This window comes from Acanthaster planci, linkage group LG09 (assembly GCF_054643075.1).
Source record: "Acanthaster planci isolate LZ-2023a linkage group LG09, COTS_SCS, whole genome shotgun sequence".
Taxonomy (NCBI): Eukaryota; Metazoa; Echinodermata; class Asteroidea; order Valvatida; family Acanthasteridae; genus Acanthaster; species Acanthaster planci.
Genome location: NC_141785.1, coordinates 3,728,815 through 3,756,286, shown reverse-complemented (window position 1 = coordinate 3,756,286; position 27,472 = coordinate 3,728,815). Strand labels below are relative to the sequence as shown.

General features: G+C 41.8%; 3 protein-coding genes across 6 annotated transcripts in view; all 3 read left to right on the top strand.

The window, feature by feature from the left end:
* The window catches only part of kiaa0100 (KIAA0100), a 70,141-nt gene extending 63,502 nt beyond the window's left edge, over nt 1-6,639 (top strand). For all 3 annotated transcript variants that reach the window (XM_022246267.2, XM_022246264.2, XM_022246263.2), the window contains exons 54-64: nt 243-357; nt 685-860; nt 1,275-1,424; nt 1,742-1,785; nt 2,079-2,141; nt 2,690-2,752; nt 2,907-2,975; nt 3,289-3,429; nt 3,867-3,934; nt 4,521-4,572; nt 4,748-6,639. In XM_022246267.2, coding sequence (XP_022101959.2) covers nt 243-357; nt 685-860; nt 1,275-1,424; nt 1,742-1,785; nt 2,079-2,141; nt 2,690-2,752; nt 2,907-2,975; nt 3,289-3,429; nt 3,867-3,934; nt 4,521-4,572; nt 4,748-4,810 — 1,004 coding nt within the window. In that variant the 3' untranslated portion in view covers nt 4,811-6,639. The remainder of the gene's footprint in view (nt 1-242; nt 358-684; nt 861-1,274; nt 1,425-1,741; nt 1,786-2,078; nt 2,142-2,689; nt 2,753-2,906; nt 2,976-3,288; nt 3,430-3,866; nt 3,935-4,520; nt 4,573-4,747) is intronic.
* Nucleotides 6,640-7,174: 535 nt separating this feature from the next.
* LOC110985318 (selenoprotein H-like) overlaps nt 7,175-27,472 on the top strand; it is a 43,993-nt gene continuing 23,695 nt past the window's right edge. For both annotated transcript variants that reach the window (XR_015426418.1, XM_022246262.2), the window contains exon 1: nt 7,175-7,350. Coding sequence is in view for 1 of the 2 variants with exons in the window: in XM_022246262.2 (XP_022101954.1) it covers nt 7,187-7,350 (164 nt within the window). In the remaining variant the exon portion in view is untranslated. The remainder of the gene's footprint in view (nt 7,351-27,472) is intronic.
* On the top strand, nt 14,985-26,007 carry LOC147798030 (uncharacterized). Its single transcript, XM_087141130.1, has 3 exons — nt 14,985-15,035; nt 18,666-18,886; nt 19,057-26,007. The coding sequence occupies exons 1-3, from the start codon at nt 14,985-14,987 to the stop codon at nt 20,369-20,371; spliced, it is 1,587 nt and encodes a 528-aa protein (XP_086997256.1). The 3' UTR covers nt 20,372-26,007.

Sequence of the window (27,472 nt, the reverse complement as noted above, 5' to 3'; positions counted from 1 at the left end):
CAAATAAACACAAATTAGAAGCACTTCCGATGTCACAAACCATCGGCATCGAAATTTACCAGATTTAAAATGCATTCCACTTTAATGAATGCACAACACAGTTAGTATCGTCACTCTCCAACCCATTTATAAATCAACCTTGTCTCTATTTCTTTTTACTTTGGTCCTACCGAAACAATCCAGAAGTTAGAAGTGATGATTAGTTAATAGGTCAGTCTGGGTCTTCCCTTTCCATTTTGCAGCCCAAGGCCCTCAGGTATCTCGGCGTGTTGAAGTGTGCTTTGGTTCAGCTAAGTGGAGACTAACCGAGGAAGATGGGCAGCTTGGAATGGCAGATGTTGAACTCAGACAGTTCAAGTAAGAGTCTAGATTTTTAGGCATGGCATTGGTTTTAAAGTCCTTCCTAACTAAGGCCTCACCTTTACTTCTTGATATGAACTTTAGTTTGGAGTTCCAATTGAGCTGGTTTTATATCTAAATAGAGCTGTCATAAATGATGGTTTTTGATAAAAAAACGTTTTCTTTCTCAACATTTATGAAGTAGGCTTTGTTTTAAACTGTTGTTTGTGATCTTTTGGTTTTACTACAGAATTTGGAGTTCTATGACAAGCCCTTGTAGCTCTGTTTTGGTCTTGGTGTGCACAGTTTCTTGCTTTCTTAAGTTTTGTACGTGTTCATTTTTAGATACACCCGCACCACCAAGAACGATGACTCCAGCGAAAATCTGGCCGAGTTGGGCTGGGTGACCATCAACAATCTCCTGGCCAATGATGTCTACAAGGATGTGCTTAGACCACAGGACACCAGTGGAAAGACCAAGCAAGTTGCCCTGAGGGTCATTGCAAGGGGCAAGCCACCAGGTCAGTACAGGTCATAGCCGTGCCATCTGGTTATTGTATAGCCACAGTCATGCTGGCTGTTCTACATGTCATAGCCAAGGCCAAACCACAAGTTGAGTACAGGTCATAGCCACTGTTAGCCAGGGGCAAGCAAATAAGTGTACACTGTCTTTTTGGTCAAATTTTTTAATCTCTCAATCTTCTCAATTGACCAGCTTGGTGTGCTGTTTGTCTTGTAACATCAAGCTTACATGTATTTTAGCCTTCTATTTTCACATGGTATTGTCTTATTAGATATTCAGTCAGTAGGAAAATTTACCGTACGTTTCAGTCCCCATAGTGAAGCGTTTCCCTATCCAAAAGCACAGGAAGCAGTGGTAATTCTTGCTGACCCACTTCACAAGGTTTCCTCTTTATTCTGTCATTCTCCTGCAGTTGGTGGTATCTCGGTCCAAGAGAACTTTGAGCTGAGCGTGGTTCCTCTGACCATCCAACTGACGTACAAGTTCTTCAAAAAGATGATGGGCTTCTTCTTCCCAGGAAGAAATGTGGACCAGGAGTCAATACCAGAGGAGCAAGGCAAAGGTCGGAGGTCAAAGACAATTGAGAAGGGGCTTTGATCTATGCTGGATTGACATTGTTTGGATGGAGCCCTGGGTCTTTGCAGTTTTAATAAAACTAAAAACTCATTTTACTCTCTATTTGTTGAACTTGAACCTAGCATAATGTTTCAGACTATTCTTCAAAATCAGAGGTCAGAGTTGAAGACAAAGATATGATTGCAGAATTCAACCTGAAATATTCTTGATCTGTCACAGTTTTAGACTGTTCAGATGCTGATAAGAATGTCATCATTTAACTTAGGTTTCTGATGTAATCCTCATTCCTATCTTTTCTTGCAGGTGGTGGGGATGATGAGTTGGATGGCCTGGGATCATTCTCAAGGGTATGATATATTGTGGGTTATTGTATAATTCATCAGTTCCAGTAGCTATGATTGAGCTCTTTAAAGCTCATCAGCATGACTTATTAATACGACTCACTGGAGAGGGCATATCCATGGTATATGGCTTCAAGCCCTGTCAGAGGTTTAGAGCTTATTGAAGTTTTTTGACAAGTTTCATTAACTCTTAAGAAGAGAAAGATTTACTACATCTGCGAGTCCAATCTTGAGTACTTATGAGCTGGTTATCTCATTCTGTGAATTCAGAACTCTTTTGTATGTTGTTCTAAATTTAGACGGGTAGTATCAGGTCTACAAGCAGCGAGGAATCAATCACCTCACCAAGAGATTCCTTCAAGGTATTGTCTGTATTTTGGTCTCACCTCTTTCTGATATATACTTATGTTAAATGGTCTTCATTACCTTAAAAACTGTTATCACTTTCTTTTTTAATTTTTAACTGCAGTTCTATCTTTGCAAGGTGACCCTTTCAGCTGTTGCCATTTGTTGTTTCTGTTATAATAAATCAATAATAAATTAATCTTCCTTTTGTTATAAAGCTGTCATCATGTGGGGTGTGTGGCCTAATTTCTGTAACTGCTAATTTAGGATCAGCAGCTTGGATTATGTGCTGTGATATAATTTATTCCCACTTGCCTGTGTCCACCAAGGAACATAAAAGGGTACTTTTGAGTGTAGAGACAGCTGCCGTGTTTGCTTAGCCATTTGTACACTGTAACTCCCCAGGGAAATGAGATGGATTTGGGGAATGTTTCTGGGCCCAGTGAGCAGGGATAATGATTATATAGCATCTTGAGGCACCACTATCGTGGATATGTGTGCTGTATAAATATTCGTTACTTTTTTATGCTGAGTAATGTGGTTTTTTGTTTGGTTTTATTTTCAGGGCAAGAAGAAAGGAGGAACTTTCCAGAAGCTGAGGGAGTCAACCATCATTGACAAGATGAAGGCAAGGAACTCTTTTAATACTCAAAGAAATGTGATGCTCTAAAAAGAGACGTGACACCATGAACAGTAAAAGTGAATGCTGCATTTTTCAAAATGATTTTTATCCAAATTGCATTTCCTTCTATTTCACTGCCTTTTTATTTTACTCAATCTAGGAAAGAGCAAGGAACAACATGTTTTACATCATCAAGATCCCCTCTGTGCCACTGTGTGTCAGCTATAAGGTGAGAAAATTAAAGGGGTTGACAGCATCATTGAAGTAAGCTTGATTATCAAGGAGATTGAATGAAATTGTTTCGATCATTCACATAAATCGTTCATTTATAATTCACATCGTTTCACATTCTTTTCACTATCACCATCCTGAAAGGGTAGTTATGCTTATGTCAATCGCCTCCCTGTCTTAGTAATGTCCTCAACACGTGCAAGAATAATTTTGCTCGCACTGTGCATGATCCCTCGAATCTACCTACGTTATATTGCTTAAATTATGCCAACTACGAGGAGACAACTGTTCCCCCATTTTGGTCTTGGCAGGGAGAGAAGGAGAAGAACATTGAGGACGTGCATAACTTCCACCTAGTCCTGCCATCCCTGGAGTATCACAACTGCACCTGGACTTGGTTGGATTTGCTCATGGTGCTGAAGAAAGAGTACAAGCAGGCACTGGTCTCGCAGGTGATGAATGCACCCTACCCTGCAATACTTTCTCCCTGAGGACTAAATTCCTGGAACTGTATCCGAGCATGAGACTGTAGCTCACCAACCTTTGGCCTTGCAAAGCAGGCTGTTGGCCAAAATGTCATGTGATGTAGATCATGTTTGACTGGTTCTTTGCTTTCTTTTTACTCAGAATGTTTATTTGCCAAGCAATTTCTTCATTGTAAAGATCAGCTGTGCATTGAATTTGACGGAGTTATTCTGCAGAATTTCAATTGCAATCCCTTGAAAGTTATTCAAGTTTTCCTTTAAGCGCCCAAAATTCAATTTCAACTGGAAATGTTTATACTGAAATTTCTCATCCAGGTTTGGATTTATCTTTCAACTACACCGACTTCAGCTATTTTACTCCAATTTAATGTATACTAATTCTGTTTGTTTTCATGATGACACAGGCTATCAAGGAGAAGTTAAGGTTTAAAATAGGACACAAGGAAGAGGGACCATCAAGCTCTGACGCCAGGTGCAAATTGATTTTATAATTTGGTTCATTTAATTTTCATCAATCCATAGATGAAATTATTAATGAAATAACTCCTAGAGTCACAAGTGAATTTATCAAGTTGATTAAGCTCCGTTTAATCCATCTGTTCAGAAATTGATTTGGAGAATACCATGAATGATTTAGACTGTACTTAATCTAGTTTGCCAACTTGTTGGAAGACTGTCGGTTAATTTATGGACATTTGGGTTGCGGACTTACAGAAGCTTGGCTTGCTGACTGACAGGCAGCCATTTGGCAGGCTGGTAGACATGGGGGGGGTCACTGGCATGCTTGTTGATTGCTTGCTAGACTAGATGGATTACTCCCCAGCCTGGTGACCAGCTAGTTGGTTCAAAGGTTGATTGTTGGTTTGTGGACCCTGCTTGAAGCCAGTCTCTACTGGCTGACTGACTGTCTTTATAAAGCTGCCTTCAAAACACTGGGCTCTTGTTGGCAGTAGTTTCTGCATCCATGGCAAGTTTTTTCAGCCATTGTCATGAGCACATTTTATTTCCAGCCGTAGGCTGTCTGACTTACGTTTCTTGTTTCTGTTCTTTTCTTCCAGAGAGGATGTGGACAAGGCTAAGTTACTGATGGGTGCCAAGGTTACCAATATTGTAAGTACGGAGAACCTAGCGAAATTTTGATTGTCACAGATGTAAATTAAATTTGCTGGTAGCTACTAAGAAAGAGATCAGAAGCTCCTTATATGCCTCCTGTTTACCCAAAACAGAGGAATTCCTATGGAAATATGCTTGTAACTGAAAGTTTCTGCTTTTCTTTGTTTCCCAGGCAACTGAGGAGAAGTCATCTTCAAAAAGAGCTCTTTTTGGTAAAGGACAAAGTAACCATTAAAACTATGACATGAAGTTACTAATGACAATGGTACAGCTACTGTCATTGGACCTGTTGGATTTCATTTTTTGTGTTTCTCCAACCTTCATGTGTGTCTTGGCAATATCAGTTTTCACTGTAGTAACTTTTGTAGTGAAACACAAAATGTGGCCAAAGCATTGTGTCTGCTTCCTTGACTCCATTATGTTTGTTCTATGCCTAAAAGCTGTACTATCAAACAACGACCTACTCACCTTGTATTTTGCAATATTCAACTCTGAGATTGATATTAACACTGGAGGCATTTGACTTTGATGATGAAAGCAGAGAAAAAATATCACTACATATCTGTGCAAAGAAACTTTATTACAAGCCGTTGTCTTTGTTGAAAATAGCTTCTCTTCACAGTTATCCTTTGGCACAAATTTAAATAAATATTTATTTACCTGGCTAAAAATTTTGTATGTGAAATATGTATCAGATGATAAGTGTATTTTTCTTACTATCTGGCAGAATTTTACATCTGAGTATTCAGAATTTGTAATCAGCCATCATAAGCTCAGATATTTTTTCAATATTTCAGGTTTTATGATGGCATTGTAGCAAAAAAAACACCTTTTTATGAAACACTTTCTGTTTTGACATTAACTAACTCATCAAATTGTATTTGTCATTTTTTTGCCTTGCCAAATCTTTGTACAAGTTTCAGATTACCTGTACAGAGTTAATGATTGATCTGATCATTGGATTCAAAGATTTATGTGAAAAAAAATTACCAGCGTTGGACACAGATTATGTACTGCTGAGAAGTAATTTTTGTAAGATGTCTCCAATAGCTATTTCAAATTTTCAATTGTAAACTGCTCCCTGAAATAGCATTTTACACTTTTGGCCATTGTTATTTGGTTCAATTAAGTTTTATACACAAACAAGTAGGTTTTGGTTGATTTTTTTAATCCGATGTTTCTATTATTCAAAATTTTATTTGAAAAAATATCAGAATTTTCACTGATTTGTAGGTCTGATGTGTACTAAGGAGAGAAAATTTGTAAAACAGTTCAAACATTTTGGTAATGTTATTCCCAAAACCGGATCCACACCAAATTTTTTTTCCAGGGGGAGTGAGGGCAAAACAAGTAAGCAACGTCCTGGGTGCACTTTTGCATGAACTGATCGCACCAAGTACAATTTAGCAACTGCTGAGAAACAATTTCCTGAACAAAATGGCTCTGTCCATACAAAACAGCCTCCATTTAAGACACTTAATATCTTCACTCCAATTGATAAAAAACCTCATTTTGGGGGGGGAGGGGCATGGCCCCCATTGCTCCCCCTCCCAGCCGGATCTGCCCCATAACCAATACAATTTATGATTGATACGTGCAAATATCCTTTCACATGGGGGTGGGGTGTTAAGGTTATTCAATGAGCCGATTTCATCACTTCCTAAATGCTTGCACCGGTAATGGGCAAAAGCGTGTTTTACTTCAAGCTTGCCAATACATATTCCTGTTAACGAGTCATCGTATTCATAGCAATATGGGAAGAACATCTAAATTGATCAATAAAATGGTACACTCTTTAAGACGTTTTTAAACTTTAAATTTGAATTAAATGGCATCTTAATTAAATGCCCTTTTCTTTGTCTAGTAAGAACTTTGTAATCCATTTTTCAGCATTGTTTAAATTCTTTAGTGCAATTTGCTTAAATGTTGTGGATATGTATGCAATTTGGACTGTCCAGTGCAACTTTGACATCTGTAACGTCTTTGAAGAGCAAATTTTTTGTGATAGAAGGAAAAGATGGTTGCCAGATGAATAAATCAGTCAGAACAGTATTATGTTCTTAATTGTGTATCTGAATTTTGATTTATTTTTGCATTAGTCTACCCCAAAAGGAAATCTTATGCCTTTCCAACGTAATACAGTGGCTCACTACAACAGATTTTAACCATGTGCTTCTAATTCATGTCGCATTTGAAACGTCGCAATTTCTAGCAAATTAGCTAACCTATAATACATACTTGAGATCTCTGCTTGATGTTTGTATGTTGTTTTCAAAAGTAGATTTGTTTTCAGATTCTGACCCAATATGGGTCAAGGCAGAGATGGGAGGTGCTCTGAACATTAGAGAGCTGCCCATGCCAAATGGATACAGGAACTCAAATTACGGGAGTTTCCTACATATTATGTTGACTTTGTGTGTAGCTCAGTTCATCACCCAACCCTCTCCCCAAAATACACACTCTCCCGGCTCAAATTGTCTACTACTAGCTCTATTCATATAATTATTGTATAGCAAGCGTAAAACCGGTAGCAGTCGAAACTGCCCCCCCCCAAAAAAACCAAAAACATTGAAGAGCGACCTCTGTGGTCGAAGTTAGGCAGTTTTGAAAAATGGCACCACCACGTGGACGTAAACGCGCGGCAGGGAAATCAGAGGGCAACGACTCGGAAAATGATGCTGTACAAACCGCGGAATCTCCCAAGAAAAGCAAGAAAGACGATGGTGGAAATGCCTCGGCCCCGTCTGGCAAGATTCGAGTGATCATCGAACACTGGTAAAAGAATTATTTCCGTTGTTTTGGGGGGACAAGGTCCGACTTGGGCCTATAAACGTCGGCCAACTCAAGTTACGCATGTGTGTTTCCTTGCTCTGTGCTGAATCCATGCTCAATATTTGGAGCCTGTAAAATTCTACAAATGTCCAAAGTGCAAATATAACTTCATCAGGATATCATCGGCCAAATTTAGGTTCTTAACTTTTGCACCTAGGCATACTGAAGTGATGTGTGACAATGAAGTCAATCATGTCTTTTTAAAAAAAATTAATGGAAGGACTAAAGAAGTTAATAAACTGGTACAGCTGCATGTCAATAATGCATGTCCAACATTATTATAAGATTGACCACCACCTAGAAATCTGGTTGCATAGCTGTGGAGAAAGTATTTAGAAATAGAGACAAGGTACCAGTTCTTTGGACTTTCAGTACAGAGGCATATGAAACTGCACTAGTCATCTGGTCCACGGACGTATATTAAAAATGCCGTGTTGTTACGGCAGCCATAACGCATCTCCCATTTTCTGTCGTTACGGCACTGCAACTGCGCAAGCGCGCCAACTTTGCGCAGATTTCGGACTTAATTTCCCTTTTAAAAAATGCTCCAAAGCCTACGATGAGAAAAGAAAAAAGATTCCTGCTTAGGCCTAATTAGAAACCAAAATAAAAAACAATTATGGCATAAAACATGAAATTTAGGCGAAAACATATGGAATCAAACATCTCATTTAGAGTGCCCCCATTCGGTATAAACTAGGCAGGCCAACGTATAAGTCTCCTTCTGCATTTTTTTTCACTGCATTTCACTGTTCTCGTTGATTGTGCATAGCTTGTTCCCGTGGATTTGTGAAAAACATGATCTAAGGACAATTTAGATCAAATATACTAGAAATTTAGGCCTATGCACAAATTTTATGTGAGTACATGCATCTTTGAAATCAGGAATGCAGTGTAAATTGTCTCACACGTTTACGCAATGGGAAACCATGCGCTCGAGCGAGAGCCGTGTTTCGTGCCATAGGACAGCCCACACGAGTCATGCAACAACTTTGTTCACGCGGCTTATGCAGTGTTATGAGAGTTTAAGTTATGAATATTCATAATAAGCAATGCTTTTTAAGGACAGGGCTCCACTCTTTTGCATTAGTACATGCATATGTGAAAATAACACCCGCTTTTTCTCCAGATTGCGCGAAGTGATAAAATGATATCTAAATATAGTAGCAGGGACAATACCATTATTTTGCAGGGGTGACGTATGTTTCGCGCACTGTGTGGATGTATATATACATAATGCAAACAGGTACATTGTGCATGTACAGTAAGAGTGCACGCTTAATAGCGTGCACTGTTTTGTTTTGGGGGATGCAAGTCATGCAAATAATATATACCCAATACACTCTTGTCAATTAAAGTAAATGTACTAGAAACAAGATTTATTCTTGAGAAATCTCAGAATGTTCACAACAAACTGAACTGGTAATCACGGAAACTTCAAGTTGAATTATTTATCTTCCATCAGATCACAACAAAATACTTTTATGCATGTAGTAACAAGAACTCGAACTTTTAAGTGATTGGAATCACAAACACAGTTTTTATCTCAATTATTTTTAGAATTCTAATTAACTTCAATCCACTTTTACAAAATTTCACAAAAAGTATGTAAGCAAACATTGATTGGATAATTTCAAGAGCAAAGACAATCATCTGTTTATAACTTGTTCTAGAACTGGTTCATTTTGACCATACTGTCATGTATAGGCTGCTTTCTCTTAAATAGAAGCAGTACATTGAGACAATGCTGTTTGTCAAACTTTCATGTCGTACAATTGGAGGATTTCAGATTGAAAAATTATTAAACAGTCATTTATTTACACTGGTCTAGCACCCGTTCTAATTAGGACTTGAGGAGCAATTTTGGAAATTATTGTGAATCATAATTCACACTTGCAACTCTAGCTTTTTGCTTGCCCATAAATTTGGATGACTGCAAAACATTTTGACAATTGTTCTAAAAACTTCTACGTCGTGGGGTTTGGAAAATTTCAAAATGGAAACGATTAAGCAAACAATTATGACCATACCCAGGCCTTGATCTTTACCGCGGCCACTGCGGCCAATGGCCGCGTTCCCTTCCAAGTTGGCCGTATTGCCCTTCCAAAAAACTCAAATGTTGCGGCCACCTTGGCCAGTGTGCCCTTCCCTGTTTGCAGCCAGCTGCATGTGTAATGAGAGTGTACCATGTAAGCCAGTGCACGCAGTACGATTCAGAATTGGGGAGAGTTCAACCTTTTGGACTACGTTAGAGCGAGCTACTCGTACTTACCCGAGTACTAGCTATCCCAAGTGCACAAACAGCTGGAGTACCATCCTCGGGTCAGCGAGAGTATACTCCCCGTCACAGAGGAGTATACGCCTGAACCGAGTGTAGTAACTCGGGTTATCGCGAGTAATCGTGCAAACAAAGCCTTGGATATCATTATCAACCCTGCACCGGTGAGTAGCATATTTTAAATGCAAATTTGCACAACCAAGTCGGAAACCAGGCGAGCGCTTATTGTGTTAACAATAAGTTTTGATCGTTTGCTAGCCCCAGGCCTTTATCTCAAAATCATGCCGTCACACGATCATATAAAGAAACGCTAAAAGGACGCTTTCTTACGGGAGGGCTCAAAGTGCCAGAAGCTTGAAACCCTGTTTTCCAGAAAAAGTAGGGATTATTATTAGTATTTATAAACTTGTAAACTCTGGCAAAGTCGGCACTCAGTCTTGACTCGAAAAAATAATGACTTCGAAATGCCGAAATTTGCTGCTTGCCGACTTACGTGGCGTGCTGCCTTAATACCATCCATATAATTCAATACACCAGTTTAATTGCTTTGATCAGCCCTGGTTTATTTCTATCTCCGTTGTCAATTCAGGTAAGTTTGTCCTCGATATTGATTATCGCTCCGTACTGAGGACAACCCGTGCATGCCATTTGTACTGACATAATACTAGCATGCACAGCACACATGTTACGCACTGGTGCGTACACACAGGATCTTGGGCCGACCGCAAGTAAAACTTCATTCAATAGGGTGACCCCCAAAAAGGGACAGCGCATGCGCGTGCACTAGAGGGGGTACTGGTATTGGTGCAAATATTGGGGAGACCCCTTTGTGGTCACGCTCGCGCAATGTACATGTACGTACTGTACATGTACGTACATGTAGGCCTACTCCACGTCAGTATTGACAACGAAGCCCTGGAAATCGATTGTTTGTTTACAGCCCACTTTATACCGAGGATTTTTTTTTTTGAGGTTTTGTGGAAAAGGAACCGAGAGAACATGCCAACTTGAACGAAACAACGGCTTATAAAGGCCCACTTAAAAATCATCCATGGAAATGCATCAACACACGATCGGTACTTTTATCAAAAGGCCGACTTACGAGTTGTACGATGTCAACTTGACCGGAGTTTTCCACAACCATTTAGCAAACAGTTAACATTTTAAAAGGATCCCAATTTCATTTAAATAAAAGGATAAACACTATTTATTATATTTTAAATTTAGTTTAAGGGGGTTAGGAATCCTTGAATTCTAATGGGAAAGGGATACAAAATCTAAACAAGCATTAAATCAGAGGCTGGATTCAGAAGGAAAAACTGTCCGGGTAATTGTAATTAATTAAAAATGAACATTACAGTTTTATACAGAAAATGCGACAAATAATAGCAGCATGATAAACGCTTTTTATTGAAGGGAGATGGCATGCTGTACAAGAACTGAACAATAGCTTAAAGGCCTACTCATGGCATGACTGGTTTTCAAAAATGTAAATTAAAGGTTTCAAAATAATTGGCGTTGGTGCCCCCTCGAGCTGGCCTGGTGCCCTGTTGAAATTTGATGAAGGCAAGGCCAAAGTGGCCAGCCCCTTTTTTCCTCAAGATCGAGGCCTGCATACCGGTACAACTTGGTCCAGCCCTTGCCCTAATTATAACTTGAAGAGCACTCTGTGAACTTATTGTGCATCAAACTTTGAATTTCACCAGTTCTTCCCTAGTACCTCCGTCTGAAGAACAAAAGTACACAAACACCAATGAATTTGCGATAGTGTTGGCGTATTTCGGCCCAAACAGTGGACACACTTTCACCCAGTGCCCGTTTTCACCTTAAAGGTTTACATATATATAATGATCGCTTAGATACATGTACAAACGGTGACACAAAATTGTCTTCTTTTGTTTGTGTGCAAAAATACCATTACCTTCTTTCCTTATCTTTTTCCTTTTGAATTTAAACTCAGGAATTCATACTGCGAGTGGAACATAAGTGAGCTAGTATAGAAACTAGCGTCTGGTTTTCACAAGAAGGCAAAGTTGTTACTGGAACTAAAGATCGTGTTACAAGCTGGCTACGAAAAACTCACCCCTTGGATGAGAAACGTAGGTCTGACCCATGGCATTGCAACTTCGTCCCAGACAGAACTAGTCTTAGTTCCCTATCTTTTCCCCGCAAAACTGTCTCAAACTTCTACATAACCTAATTGCATTTCATAAACCTAAAGATTTTGATACTTTTAGGAGTTCCTTCATACCTTCCTTAACATAACCATCTTTGGCATTCTCTGTCTTCCATCTTCCATGTCTTTTGAAGACCCTATCTGGTACAGGCTGTGCACCCCGAACGTTGAAACGTCGTCCACCAAAGGACTTAATGCCTGTAAGATAATTTCTCTCACACGGGTATACGACATGGGTTGATTCAGTTCCCTAAGTTTATAACCCCCTTTGACTTTCAACAAACTACGGAACACAAAAGAGCTAGCATCTTTTATCTCAGCTAATTTGATATATTTCTGAAATAAATATACTGGGCAATAACCACATTCGCACTTGCTCATAACTACTGTTCAGCCGTCGTGGTAAATGTCAGTTTTACTTGTAGGGATGATCAACTTCAGACCCTGATCGTTAAAGGTAACATGACCCAGACGAATAGCCGATAATTCGTTGTATCTCAAAAACCTGTGTAGGCTATCAGGCACATCACCACTGTTCTCAAGTCCATGAGCTTTTCAACTGTTAATTCAGATGATGAGTTTAAATACAAATCAACCATATTTCACAGAATTGCTGGGGTAATGGGCTCTTTCTTCACGGTGGGCTTGGAAAGTTTTCTTTTCAAACCTTTGCATGTAGATTTGACCAAAGTTGTTTTGGTTGGATTGTTGCTCCCAGCTGTGTTGTGTGCCCATGATATTGCCGAGACTGCCTTAATTATGGATGCTGCGGAATTGCTCGAATGGCTCAGATGGACCAAATACAGCACCACATCGTAAGGATCGGCCTCAATGCTTTTCTTGCCATAATTCAATGCCCATTTGTGCCAGTTATTGAAGGTGTAGGAATACTGCTTCACAGTAGAGTCAGCTCTAGCTTTGAGGACGATGTCGGGTAATTCCAGAGCGAGCTCCCTCAAGTCTTGACCTTGTGCTTCTCTCGCCATATTCCACTGTTGAATATTATCTGTAAATAAAGCGGATTTTGTGCCTTGGTCAACATGTACAATTCTCAGTCAAAACTGAGATCTAGCCTCACTGCCAGAATCTTACTTCTCGTAATATTAGCCAGGAACTTGGTGTTCCCCCTCTACCAGGGTTAAATATCCCCCATTGCCTGGGAAGTTCACAAATCTCTACTATTGCTCTTGCCGGATTGAGACCATCTGGATAGAGCATCGGCCAAAAAGGGGCCGAAAACCAACATGGACAAACCAGTGCTCCAATAGCCTTACAAGCTTCCATATGCTTGAGCACTTGAGGTATTAAAAAGATGGGAGGCACTACCCAATTATTCTCTGCTTTCCAATCTACGGTGAATGCATCAATTGCTTCACAACCTGGATTCCCGTATCTTGAATTGAACCTTTTTGTCTTGTTGTTGTAATAACTGGCGAATCTATTGAAAGAATGTGGGCCAAATAATTATCTAGAACTGCAAAACGTGTGTTCTGCAACACACCAGTCGTCATGATCTACAATACGACTGAACTTGTCTGCCTTTTCATTATTTGATCTCGGAATCCACTCCATCTTGATGTGGATATTATGCATTAGGCACGTCTTACAAATGCTCAGAGCAATTTCTTGCAATTCTTTCTTCATACTACCTCTGGGTGCTATCCTAGCAACAGCCTGGTTGTCGGTAAACCACTTGGTCCTTCGGCAGGACAGCTTTGTAGCCAGTGATACCAGAACTAAATCAACTGCTTTTAGTTCCCTCCAAGCGGAGCTCTTCCCTGACTCTATATTGTCCCACGTTCCCTGTACTAACACCTCCCTGGTATCCACTAGATAGCCGCCAAAACCAGTTGAACTAGCGTCCGAATACACAATTTTGGAACATTCTTTGCGGGTTCCTTATCTGGCCTCTTTCATTTTGGTTATATTACTATCCCAAAATTCCAGCTCGCTTCTAGCTTCTGGGGAAATTGAGAATTCAGAATCCCATGTCGACCTGGTCTCGATAAGAAGATGCAAAGACTTACTCATTACATTGGCTATGTTGCCTATGACTAAATTCGTTGACATAATTTTGCCAACCAACTTTGCTAGAGACCGAGCTGTCATTTTTTGCATCAAACTTTTGATATCTTGGTTAATGGATAGCACTCTCCTGTCAGGAACCCGAAAAGTACCCCGAGTCAGATTAATTTCATATCCCAGCCATTCAATCGACCTAACTGGTACCCAAACACTCTTAAACATTGAGGACAAAGCCTGAGCTAATAATATCCCTTTTTACCTCTTCGCTCATCACCAGGGCTTCCAGGAGAGTGGGTGCGAACCCAAACCCATCATCTAGATAAACTACAATGGACTTTCCTTCACTTCTCCACTTTTTGACGAGTGGCCGGATTACTTTTGTGAATATCTATGGTGCAGTGGAAAGTCCGAATGGAAGCTGATTGAATGTATAGAAAGACTGGGTATCGTTTCTTTCCATGAAAACCCCAAATACTTGACATGTTCTGGGCAAATGTCCACATGGTGGTAGCCAGATTTAAGATCGAACTTAAAGACATAACCTCCCTTCCTTAGGAACATAAGGGCCGTACGCATGTCTTCGTACTTCATAGAAGCTTTATCTAGGTACTCGTTAACCAACCTAAGATCTAGAATGAGACGTTTCTTGCCGTTACTTTGAACAGAAACCGTCAGTGGATTGACTGCTTTAGGCATGGATTCTGTTTTCTGGATATTGCCCAGCTGTAAAAGTTCGGTAACCGCATCAATTACGAACTCCCTATGAACTAAAGCCGATTTGTTGTTGTTGTTGGTTCAGCTGGTGGTTCAGAAACAAAAGGCAAAACATAACCATATTCAATTGTCCATAAGACATTCTCAGGTGGAGCAATGGCTTTCCAAAATGGACAGTGTTTCTTTAATCTACCTGCGACTCTAATGCTCGGTAACCCATCTTTTTGCTCATATTCAAAATAATCCTCGACCACAAATGGAACGGTTTCACCTACCCTATTACAATCGTTGTTTTCTGTATACTTAACTCTACTGGCTTGTAGCTGAGGAGGTTGCGGTTGCTGGTTTGCTGACGGCAAATTTTCTTGGGCAGGTCGCTCTCCAATGGGCAAAGCTGCCACAAATGAAGCAAGATCCCCCTTGGAATCCGGCAAGGTAGGGGTAAGATTGGGAAGAGCGACGAAAAGAACTATCGCTAGTAGACGCCCACGAAGAGCTGCTGTCCCATTTGGTCTTCTTCTGTTGCTGAGTCGATGTCGTTGAAGCTGCTTTCTTTTGCCTGGCCTTCCTTGCAGCCCTGTTCTCTGCTCTGGTGATCTTGGCGTTGTCATCTTCGTTGTCAGCTAGCTGGTGAGACTCGTACTCAGATACGGTCGCCCAACCATACGGACTTGAATCTGCCAGCCTAATCAACTTCTGGCGCTTGTCAATCACCTATATGCCCTTCACCAAACTAGCCTTTATATCAGCTACAGTACCTCCAGGTTGCCGTCGTCTTCTACTCTCTCTTTGAGTGTCTGGATGATCTCTCTGACTTCTCAGTACAAACACAATTTACCCCAAACATTGAAGAAAAGGTAGAAAAAATACACGGGGAATTGTTGATTCTGGAACAGTAGTTAATATATTATCAATTTATTCTTATAGTTATTATTAATTTTTATTTTTTATTTATTTTTTTAATACACAGTACGGAAAGGGTTTCAAGCAGATGCGCGGGACTGTGCCAACCCAAGGTGAAGTGACCCGTCTGTCGTGCCACTCCCCCGTCCTGGCACGTAATTTACATAATTGCGTAAGGTCTGCCCTCATGCGACATACCCGTATGCCGAGAAGAAAAGAAATATGTTCTCATTCGCTCCTGTCGCTCAACCGAACATATTTATATTTTCTGTATTTCTTAAAGTAAGCTTTTCTGCTTGAAAACTACAGAATTCAAGAAACTTTAAAGGCTGCTTGCAGTCATCAGTAATTCTTACCTTTAACCTGTGCTGGTGAGCTCTACTGTACCTGTGCAGTGCAGTTTTTTCTGTCCTCTGCACCTGTTTATGATATACTTAGCAGCAATGTTTATACGATGATGATCCGCAGCTCCTGAAGAATTGGTTTTCTGTGGCTCAGTTTTAGCCAATGTTCACTGACAAAATTCAGTGTCAAGAATTTTATTCTGCCAAATAGCATTTTTGATAATCCATTTCTTAAATTTGTTCTGTTGACAACCTCCTTTCTTTGACTGTCGGGAATCTAATGACTTTGACTCGTAGTTGACACGCAAAACGTGGTGTGAATTTAAGCTCCAGATGGTACTCTTTGCAGATGTCACAAAAAATATCCTTAATTATCTGATTTGAGACAGTTTTTGTCAAAGTGTTTCCTGCTGATAATATCATGCAGAACCTCCCATTGAATTCCGACAAATGAAACTGCAGCTGCTGAGCCAGGTATCAGAGTGGTACATCTTGCAATGTTCTTTGAACTGTCTAGCCGCGAGACTCGCCACAAACAAATGAAATTAATGCATAAAATCTGGGTCTTATTTGCACCTCTGCTCCATTCTTGTCAAAGTCACTGATGAATCGGTGCCTCCTCAGTGTTACTCTAAATGATCCAGGAATGATGTATGTACAGTTGGCAGCTCTGTCTCTTCATTGCATCCAGTTTCTCCCGAAGTTTTTAATTAACTTGTCGGTGTTAACTTTCTTTGCAGACTGAACACATTTTGGAAATGTGGCAAACATGACATCCTCTTCCACGTCCCTTTTTATCACAACCCTTGGAGATTCTTTTCTCCCGGATTTTAGTGAACGTGTAATGTCACATAGAACACGATGAACAAATAATTGTTGTTTGTATTTCAAAGACTGTAGGGATAGAGTAGATTTGAGGGTACGCTGCTTCAAATGAACAATTTTGTCCTTAGGGATCCATTCATTGAATGTCTTTGACCAACCAGGATAGGAAACAAAAACTGAATCTTCCTCTTCCTTCAAGATCTAAAACAGTATTTCGAAAAGAAAAACAAATTAAGAATTTATCAGACCTAGGCTAATTGTTTGAGTTTCAGCACATAAAAGTGACTTCAGGTTAACCAGTTTAGCTGTGAATTTTAGCATCCTCAGTCCTCCAAAATCTTCTGGGTGGTTTTGGAGGATTTTGGAGGATTGAGGCTGAATGGTACATAAGGCACTAGAGGATTTTGGAGGATTGAGGCTGAGTGGTATTTTTTTGAATAGGATTTTGGAGGATTGAGGCTGAAGGGTGTTGACATAAAAGAAGGATTTTGGAGGACTGACTGTGCAAATATGGTGGTCATGCAGTTATAATATACACATAATGTACATTGTAGTGTACATTATACACGTATGCTGGTCACAGTGGAAACTGACCATATACATGTACAGTACACACATGTATGTAGGTGTACTTGTACATGTACATACCTGTACATGCATGTACAATGTACATTGTACCCAACAGTCACACAGTACATGTACATGTTCTTTGGTATCAGTAGAGTCAAGGACAAATCTCCCATTTTTTATTGCTGACCGTGCAGTCCCCTCATTGCACTGTGTTGAAACCCAAGTACGTTGTTTATAACTAATCCAGTGGAACATTCCACTCAGAGATAGGTATATTTTGTGAGAATTTTTTTTCTTTTTCAAAGTGTTCAAAAGTTATAAAGCCATTTTTGCTTCACAAAAGACATTCAATCAAAACGAATGTGAAATTATATAATATTACATAATTTAGTGTAATAGGTCTCTAGTGGCTCCTATAAATACAAGCAAGAATTGCTTCTCGTCCCCAGTTCGTTTTTGAACAACCTTCAAGTAACATGAGAGAGTTGCAAGCGTTACAAGATTCCCTTTCCAAGGAGGAAAGGACCATTTTTCTATCTTCAGTCATGGGTGAGAAGGAGAGTAGGAAGAGGAAAAAAAAGAAAAAGGAGGAAAGAAGAAGCAGCAGAGAAAGGAGTCTGAGGAGCTGAGAAGTAGCTCAGAGGAAGAGCGTGGAGAAAAAAAGATGGAGCGGAAAAAGAAACACAAGGAGAAGGAGAAGAAGAAGAAAGGTGACAAGGAGAAGGGGAGGAAGTCAGGCGACAAAGAGAAGACAAGGACAGGTGACAAGGAGAAGTAGGAGAAGAGGAAAGGTGACAAGGAGAAGGGGAGGAAGACAGGTGACAAAGAGAAGACAACAACGAGTGACAAGGAGAAGTAGGAGAAGAGGAAAGGTGACAAGGAGAAGGGGAGGAAGACAAGTGACAAAGAGAAGACAACGACGGGTGACAAGGAGAAGTTGGAGAAGAAGAAAGGTGACAAGGAGAAGGGGAGGAAGACAGGCGACAAAGAGAAGACAACGACGGGTGACAAGGAGAAGTAGGAGAAGAAGAAAGGTGACAAGGAGAAGGGGAGGAAGACAGGCGACAAAGAGAAGACAACGACGGGTGACAAGGAGAAGTAGGAGAAGAAGAAAGTGACAAGGAGAAGGGGAGGAAGACAGGCGACAAAGAGAAGACAGCGACAGGTGACAAGGAGAAATAGGAGAAGACGAAAGGTGACAAGGAGAAGGGGAGGAAGACAAGTGACAAAGAGAAGACAACGACGGGTGACAAGGAGAAGTTGGAGAAGAAGAAAAGTGACAAGGAGAAGGGGAGGAAGACAGGCGACAGAGAAGACAACGACGGGTGACAAGGAGAAGTTGGAGAAGAAGAAAGGTGACAAGGAGAAGGGGAGGAAGACAGGCGACAAAGAGAAGACAACGACGAGTGACAAGGAGAAGTAGAAGAAGAAAGGTGACAAGGAGAAGGGGAGGAAGACAGGCGACAAAGAGAAGACAACGACGGGTGACAAGGAGAAGTTGGAGAAGAAGAAAGGTGACAAGGAGAAGGGGAGGAAGACAGGCGACAAAGAGAAGACAACGACGGGTGACAAGGAGAAGTTGGAGAAGAAGAAAGGTGACAAGGAGAAGGGGAGGAAGACGGGACAAAAAGAAAACAACGACGAGTGACAAGGAGAAGTAGGAGAAGAAGAAGGGTGACAAGGAGAAGGGGAGGAAGAAAAGCGACACAGAGAAGACAACGACGGGTGACAAGGAGAAGTAGGAGAAGAGGAAAGGTGACAAGGAAAAGGGGAGGAAGACAGGCGACAAAGAGAAGACAACGACGGGTGACAAGGAGAAGAAGAAGGAGAAGAAGAAAGGGGACAAGGAGAAGGGGAGGAAGACAGGCGACAAAGAGAAGACAACGACGGGTGACAAGGAGAAGTAGGAGAAGAAGAAAGGTGACAAGGAGAAGGGGAGGAAGACAGGCGACAAAGAGAAGACAACGACGAGTGACAAGGAGAAGTAGGAGAAGAGGAAAGGTGACAAGGAGAAGGGGAGGAAGACAGGCGACAAAGAGAAGACAACGACGGGTGACAAGGAGAAGTAGGAGAAGAAGAAAGGTGACAAGGAGAAGGGGAGGAAGACAGGCGACAAAGAGAAGACAACGACGGGTGACAAGGAGAAGTAGGAGAAGAAGAAAGGTGACAAGGAGAAGGGGAGGAAGACAGGCGACAAAGAGAAGACAAGGACGGGTGACTAGGAGAAGTTGGAGAAGAAGAAAGGTGACAAGGAGAAGGGGAGGAAGACAGGCGACAGAGAAGACGACGGCGGGTGACAAGGAGAAGTTGGAGAAGAAGAAAGGTGACAAGGAGAAGGGGAGGAAGACAGGCGACAAAGAGAAGACAACGACGGGTGACAAGGAGAAGTTGGAGAAGAAGAAAGGTGAAAAGGAGAAGGGGAGGAAGACAGGCGACAGAGAGAAGACAACGACGGGTGACAAGGAGAAGTTGGAGAAGAAGAAAGGTGACAAGGAGAAGGGGAGGAAGACAGGCGACAGAAAGAAGACAACGACGGGTGACAAGGAGAAGTTGGAGAAGAAGAAAGGGGAGAAGGGGAGGAAGACAGGCAACAAAGAGAAGACAACGACGAGTGACAAGGAGAAGTTGGAGAAGAAGAAAGGTGACAAGGAGAAGGGAAGGAAGACAGGTGGCAAAGAGAAGACAACGACGGGTGACAAGGAGAAGTTGGAGAAGAAAAAGAGGAAGATGGAAAAGAAAAAAAAGAAGATGGAGAAGAAGAAAAAGAAGGTGGAGGTAGAAGCTAGTGGTGAAGATGAGGAATGGAGTAGTTTGGAGGAGGAGAGGGAGATGGAGGATGAGGAGTTCAAGCTAGAGGAGTTGGAGCGTTTTGAGGAGGAGGAGGAGGAGGACTTGAGCAGTGCTGAAGGGGAGGAGAAGAAAGGTATTAAAGGAAAAGCCCCGCTACCAAGGTCGAGGGACACTGAAGGTGACAACAGTTCCGGCCCCACCTCAGGTTCTGGATTATATCCAGAACATGGGAGGAGTAGACCGCAACGACCAGCTGCGGGCATACTTCACCTGTGGCAGAAAGGCACAATTCTGGTGGAAGAAGGTTGTGTACTTTCTTCTAGATGTAGACCGTATTAACTCATGGATTTGCTACAAGCAGCAGCACATCACGGAGGATGAGGGAGCTTATGACGATGATGACGTAATATCTAGCACCGAAAATATGTCCCGTGCCACCTTTGTTGTTAACCTGGCAACTGAGCTGATCACAGGCTACACCAAAGGTGCTTCAGAACAACACTTCCGCCAGTCTAGGGCAACTTGTAACACTACTGTCAAGGGCCACTACTGTTCGAAGATGCCAGGGTTATTCCCGAAGTGGTGTAAGTGGTGCAGATTGCACGGAGGAGTGACCAGAAAGGGACGCACCAAGACAACACGGAAAGGTTGCCCTGTTTGTGGTGTGCATCTCTGCCCTGGTAGATGTTTCACACTGTTTCATGCCGCCACCAAGCAGCACTTCTCATCATCTACCACTGCCAACACCAGCACTACGACCTCTGACTAGTACTCCATCTTATCCAACCATGCATCCTCCTGAGACCAACTGAGTCACTACCAAGAGCATCAGCATCCTCTCAAAAATTAAACACACAACCCCCCCCCAAAAAAACCCTCAACCAATCCCTTGCCCTTCCCATTTCCCTCCTCTTTCATTTCCCTTCCTTTCCCATCCCTTCCCCGGCAATGATTATAACAAACCTGATTACATGAAGTAGTCAGTACTGAGTATGAGCCATCCCTTCCCATCCTTCCCTCCCCCAGCAGTGTCCTTTTGTGGCATAGTGTACATGTACATGTATATTGGAGGATTTTGGAGGATTGAGGCAGTGAGCACCTCTTATTTTAGGTACATTCAAACTAGTGGAGGATTTTGGAGGATTGAGGCTGAATGCAAATTTTTCAAATTGAAAATTGGAGGATTCATGATGGTTCCCAGTAAAAAGGCCTGGGGGGTTAGGGTTAGCATGAAACTGATAAGATTAGAAAAACACTTGAAGTTAGACAGGGCAGGTTACAGCCCATGGCCTGCCTAACCGCAAGTGTTTCTTAATATTACTTAGGCATAGGCTATCAATTTTATGGTAATGTCACTGTCTAAGTTAACGTTAAGGACGTTAAGCCTCATCAGTTATCAAATATCATATCAGTTTCAGCGTAACATTTCATTCCCACTCCTTTGATAAAACGAGGGTATGCCCTTTCATAACTGCCCAACGTGTTTCATTTAAAAAGTGTCTCTTGGTGTTCACTTACATTATCAAAATGTCACTGTTTTGAAAAATCACCCATGAAACTAAAGACGTCAAACACCCCTCGTTATTAATAGTATCACCTGAGCATGCATTATTCCATGTATGAGAACTTTCCATCACAAGTCCTTGCATGTTCAACATCTATTCCAACTTTTAACACTTACCTCGATTTCAAATAAGTCGCCGTCTTTCCAACTGGACTTAATTTGTCTGGATTTAGATATGTACTGCCTGGGAATATGCAGATTGTTCAGTTTTCGGTAAAAATGTGTGGGTTTTGTAGCATATTTCCGCAGAGGCGTTTTCATCACAGATTCACAGATTGATCATAGCCTAGTGACCGTATGTCACATGACTCGCGTGTCATTAATTGATTGGCCAAAAGTTGTATCTGTGGCAACTTCAAAGATGTAAATGGCGCCCTCTATCGGTCGATGGGGTGCCAGTTAATGAGACATTCGGTTCCCTATGAAAATAGAATGGTCAAATTGCGGATTCGAACTCACACACCAGTTCCTTGATCACTCGGCCACAAGCGTTCAGCGATCCGGGTAATTTTAAAATATGTAAACTGTTGTGATGATCAGCTACATCATCGCACTTGCGCAGTTTAGTGCTGTAACGATAGAAAATGGGAGATGCGTTATGGCTGCCGTAACGATAGCCACTTTTTATAAAAAAAACCTGGACTTTCAACACCTTTGTATGAAATACAAGCCATCCAGGGGCTATTTTACCAAGCTGAATACAAATGTGCAGGTTGGCTTGCTTCTATTGATTCCAGCAGGGAGAACAAAGGCGGGCAATGCCGGGTACGCTTTGTATTCGGCTCGGTAAAATGGCCGCTTGTGGATTCCATGATCTCTATAAGCTGATTAAGGGTATTGCGAGTCCAGATTTTTTTTTATATACGTCCGTGATCTGGTCATTCGAGTGCATAGACTGGTTGTTCATATGAATGTTGGTCAAGCCGCTGGGTCAACTTGTCCCCTAGTCAAGTCGTCCCCGTATAATTAATTAAATGTTTGAGTGTTTGAGAAGTGATGGTGCTCTCCCATTCAGTGACATTTACTCTCTGTTGACTTTTTGGCTTAAAGGTAGATTTAAGTGTTGAATAGCCTCTGCCGTTTTATGCCTGATGTGGGAGTTTGTGGGTAGATTTTGTTGAGCATGGGAAACCTGGTTGGATCTTATGGGTTGTGATGGATGGTATTAGATGGAATAAGTGGAATGGATTGTACCGTTGCAAGCAGAGGATTCTGTTTGCAAATCCTCTTCGTTAGCAATAGCATGCTTCTGTGCCTTGCTGTCGTGGCACTCTTCAGTTGCACAGGGCTTGGTTCGGTGCGAACCATGGCTTATTCGCTGAAGGTATTGTTTGGGGTTGGGTATGTTTTGCGATTTGATCAGTGGTTTGGAAAAATCGCTTTGTGTGATCTAGTTATTTTAATATCTTTATGGGTCATTTTCGTTTTGTTCCTTTAGGAGAGCAATATGTTTAGGGTTTCATTGTGGTCATTTGGATCTTTGAAGGAAGAAGCCAGAATCTTTGGGGAGTGGTTCCGGCCTTGTTTGCTGTGGCAGTTTGGCTCGGATTAATTTCTCCTGGACGTTTTGCACTCTTCTGAAAGTAATGATTCGGGGATTGGGAAATGTTTCCCATAGTGTTGCATTGCTCTGGATTTACATACAGACCTAGGTGCCAGTGCCTGTTTATTGCTTGATGTAGATCCCGATGGTTAATGGCTGGGTCATATGTTGTAGTGAAGACTAGTGGAGTTCGTTTTTCCATTCTTTCATCTTTGGTTTTATGTATTAGTTGTGTTCTCTAAGCATGTGCAACGCTGTCGCTTTTTTTTAAATTTCTGTTTAGGTGTATCCTCTTTTGGTCAGTTTTTCTGTGAATGTTTGGACTTATCCTAGGAAATCATGCTCGTTGTTTGTGTTTCTGGCATATCAGAGTGTTTCTCTGTATAAGAACGCCTTGAAAATGTGGAGTGGGGGGATGATGAGTTGTGGTGGTATTGGAAGGTTTTATGGGAGTCAGGTTGGCAAGGTAGTTCTTTCCTCACCTTCCACCTCTGTGGTCCCGGGTTCGATACCTGGCCTGGTCCAAATGTGGATTGGGTTTTCAGTCCCTACCGGACTCTGTAGGTTTTACCCAGAATATTCCTCTGGGGTTTTCCTCCCACCTCTAAAACTGTAACTGCTTCTTACTGTCTCCCCTTTACTGATGTTGGTGAATGTGGTTCACTTGGCAGCTGCTCGAGGTGCCCTTGTATGCCATCAGCTCAACCATGTTTAAATGTATTCATTGTTCCACACTTAATGTCTTCATTGTACAGCGCATATGAACATATCTATATGAAATTTGCGCTTTATAAATGAATAGATTATTACATTATTATTATTATTATACGTACACTTTCATGTCTAGGACGCCAGTGTTGCTGAAACGTTCTGCTTTGAAGATGGTTAAGTCAAGGTACATGTAGTTGAATTTTTATGTGTGGTGCATTTTTTTCATGTCAGTGACTAGCTTTTGGAATTCATTTAGGGTTCCATTGTACATGACCAGTATATTGTCTCTGTACTGCCACCAAGTGAGGAGGTTTGACATCTTTCCAATTGTTTTGTTTCTGAGGTCTTGGAGTGTGATGTCACATACTTCTGGGCCCAATGGGGAGCCCTTGGCACAACCATTTTCTGGAGAAAGTATTTGTTTCCGAATTGTAACAGTTACGGCCGAGAATGAGCTCCAGTAGTTTTTGGATGTAGTTGGTTGGTGGTTTTGTGATCAAGTATTTGTGGTTAGTGTTGTTCAAGGTGTTGCGTACACATTGGATTGCTTCGTTTTGTTGGACGTTTGTGAACATGGAAACAACATCTGGGCTCGTAAGTAGGATGTTTTGTGGGAAGGTTCTTCCTTCTAGTTTGTGTAGTATGTCTGTTGTGTTGCGAACATTTGTGGCTTGCGCTGTTACTATGCTATGGGGAGAAGGAAGTTATCGATGTACTTTGATATTTTTGCTGTTTGGCTGGTGCATCCGCTTATGATTGGTCGGCCCACAAATGGTTCTCCCGGTTGTGTATTTGGGGGAGAAAGTACTTGGTTGGGCATTTACAGTTTTGTTTGAGTGGATTAAGGTATTTTAGAATATCATTGTCGATGTATTGGTTGTTTCTCACTTCTATTAATAGGTTATGAACCATTGTTGTGGTTTGCGGGGTAATGTCTTGGTCCAGTTGTGTATAATGATGGGACTCAAGATGGCAGGAGCCCACATGGAGGTAGTCCGATATGTTCATTATGCATATGCCTCTGCCTTTGTCATATGGTTTGACTACAATGTCTGAGTTGTTTTTGAGTTAGTTTAAGGCGGATAGTTCTTGTTTGGTCATGTTGTTTTGCCGATTTCTGAGCACAATGTGTGTAAGCTCAAATTCACTGGCTTCCAGGTAGTCTTAAACGTTGCACTAGGTGTGGTTTTGGATGCCAGTTAGAGGTCTGCTTGAACAGATGGTTCATTGAGCGTTTGTTGTGCATAAGGAATGCGATTCTGAGTCGTCAGTTGAAAGTGTTGGTATCTGTTAAAAGGGATTTTCGGTATGGTTTAGCAGGGGTCGGTATGAAATTGAGGCCTTTTCCCAAAGTGATTTCTTTGGTTTGTGTTGGTTTTGCTTTGGATAGGTTGGCTATGAATGATTTGCATTGTTCTGCTAAAGTGTCATGTATTTGCGTGGGTTATACCGGGGGTAACAATGTGGACAAGCGACACTGGGAGCTGCCATGTTGGAAAAGGGTGATTTATTATGCTGACACTGCGTGATGTCATCAGTTACATGAATATTCATGGTGTGCATAAGTAATACAGTTCTGATCCTGCACAATACATTACACTTCCTCCTCACCATTCATATGATTATTGAAATGTTAAGGAAAGTTCAGATTGGGATTGTTCACAAGCTGGAGGAGGCTTCCAAATAATGATGATGCAAGTGAGTATTTTGTTAAGGTTTTGCAAATGAGTGCATCATACCTTGTGATACAAAAACATTAATATAATGTTCATTTTGAAGGTATCCTGGACAAAATGGCAATTTCTTCCTTTTTTTTTAACATGTAACGCAACACGTCTTTTGATTTGCTTTTCTTAATTTTTTTTTGCTTATGCTGGTCTCTAGACTTATAGAGAAGATGCAAACCAAGGTATAGAAATTAAACAGTTAAAACATAATGCATGTGTGTTTCAGGTTGGGTTTTGTTTGAAACAGTCACAGATTGAGTCTGTCTGGGGGTTTGCGATTGCGCGATGGGTAGCGGCGTACCACCTCAATTGGGCTTGGTTGTATGGGTGGTTCTTCTGGAGTTGGTGTTTGACTGGGCACAGCTTGTTCAGGCTTAGCATGTGCAAATGGTGATGCAGGAACGACTGGGTCTGGTTGAGGTATCTCTGGAACTACATCAGGTGATTTGTTCAGATCCGGTGGTTTTCCAGTGTCGGAGGCGATAAGTTGGTCAACATGTCTGCTCCAAATCATGTTTGGTCCAACACAAACTTGGTATGACAGCGGACCAGATCGTGCATGTATGATCCCTGGAATCCACTTCTGCTTACCACGGTAGTCGCGAACAGAGACTGTCTGGCCAATGTGAAACTCTCGGGTCACTCTGGCAGCATTGTGTGATGTTGCCTGGTCCACCTGCTTACTGCTGACATGGTTGCGAATGTTGGGTTTCAGACTGTCCAATCGCAAATGAAGATTGTGTCCCATGAACAGTGTAGCTGGGGACTGTCCAGTCGTGGAGTGAGGAGCATTCCTGTATGCTAACTGGAAATTAGCCAGTTTAGCAGATGTGCTTCCTTTCTCCCCCGTCATGGATTTCATTACCTGTTTGAAGGTCTGCACGAAACGTTCAGCTAGGCCATTTGTTGCCGGATGGTACGGGGCAGATGTGATGTGTTTCACACCATTGCGCTTGAGGAACATTTGAAACTCATCAGATGTAAACTGAGGCGTGTTGTCACTCACGAGTTGCTCTGGCACTCCATTTCTTGCGAAGATAGCTCGGAGAATATCGATGGTGTGCGATGAATCGGATGATTTGGTGCCTACCACCTCTGGTCATTTGGAGTGCGCATCCACTACGATCAGGAACATTTGACCAAGGAATGGTCCAGCATAGTCAATGTGGATACGTTGCCATGGAGACATAGGCCATTCCCAAGTGTGAAGTGGTGCTGATTTGGGATTGTGTTGGATTAACTGGCATCCAGAACAACCCTTGGCAAGCCGTTCAATGTTACTGTCAATGCCAGGCCACCAAGCGTAGCCACGTGCGAGGGTTTTCATTTTCACAACCCCAAGTGACCTTCATGGAGCTCGTGGAGTACTTTGTCGCGGAGCTTGGCTGGCACTACAACACGTAGTCCCCACATGATGCATCCATTGTGCACAGAGAGTTCATGTCTGCGTGCATGGAATGGATTAAGTTCAGAGTCATGGGAGTGAGGCCAGCCCTTCATGGTGTACTCGTAGACTTTTGCGAGTGTGACATCGCGAGCAGTTTCCTTGCGAATTTGGTCACTGGTGACTGGTAGAGTGTCGAATTGCGACAAGTGTAGGAGGTCATCTGGGTCAGTGTGTTCTGCCCTGACCTCAGGAAGTGGCATTCGCGAAAGTCCATCCGCGTTACAGTGTTTCGTGGTGTTCTTGTACTCAATGTCGTAATCGTAGCTGGCAAGGAATACAGCATAGCGAACCATGAGCGAAGCTGTTGTTGCAGGAACGCTCTTGGTGGGGTGGAATATTGAAGTTAGCAGCTGGTGGTCAGTCACTAATGTGAACTTGCGTCCACACAGGTAGTTGTTGAATTTCTTGACACCCCACACGAGTGCTAACTCTTCCTTGTCGATTTGCG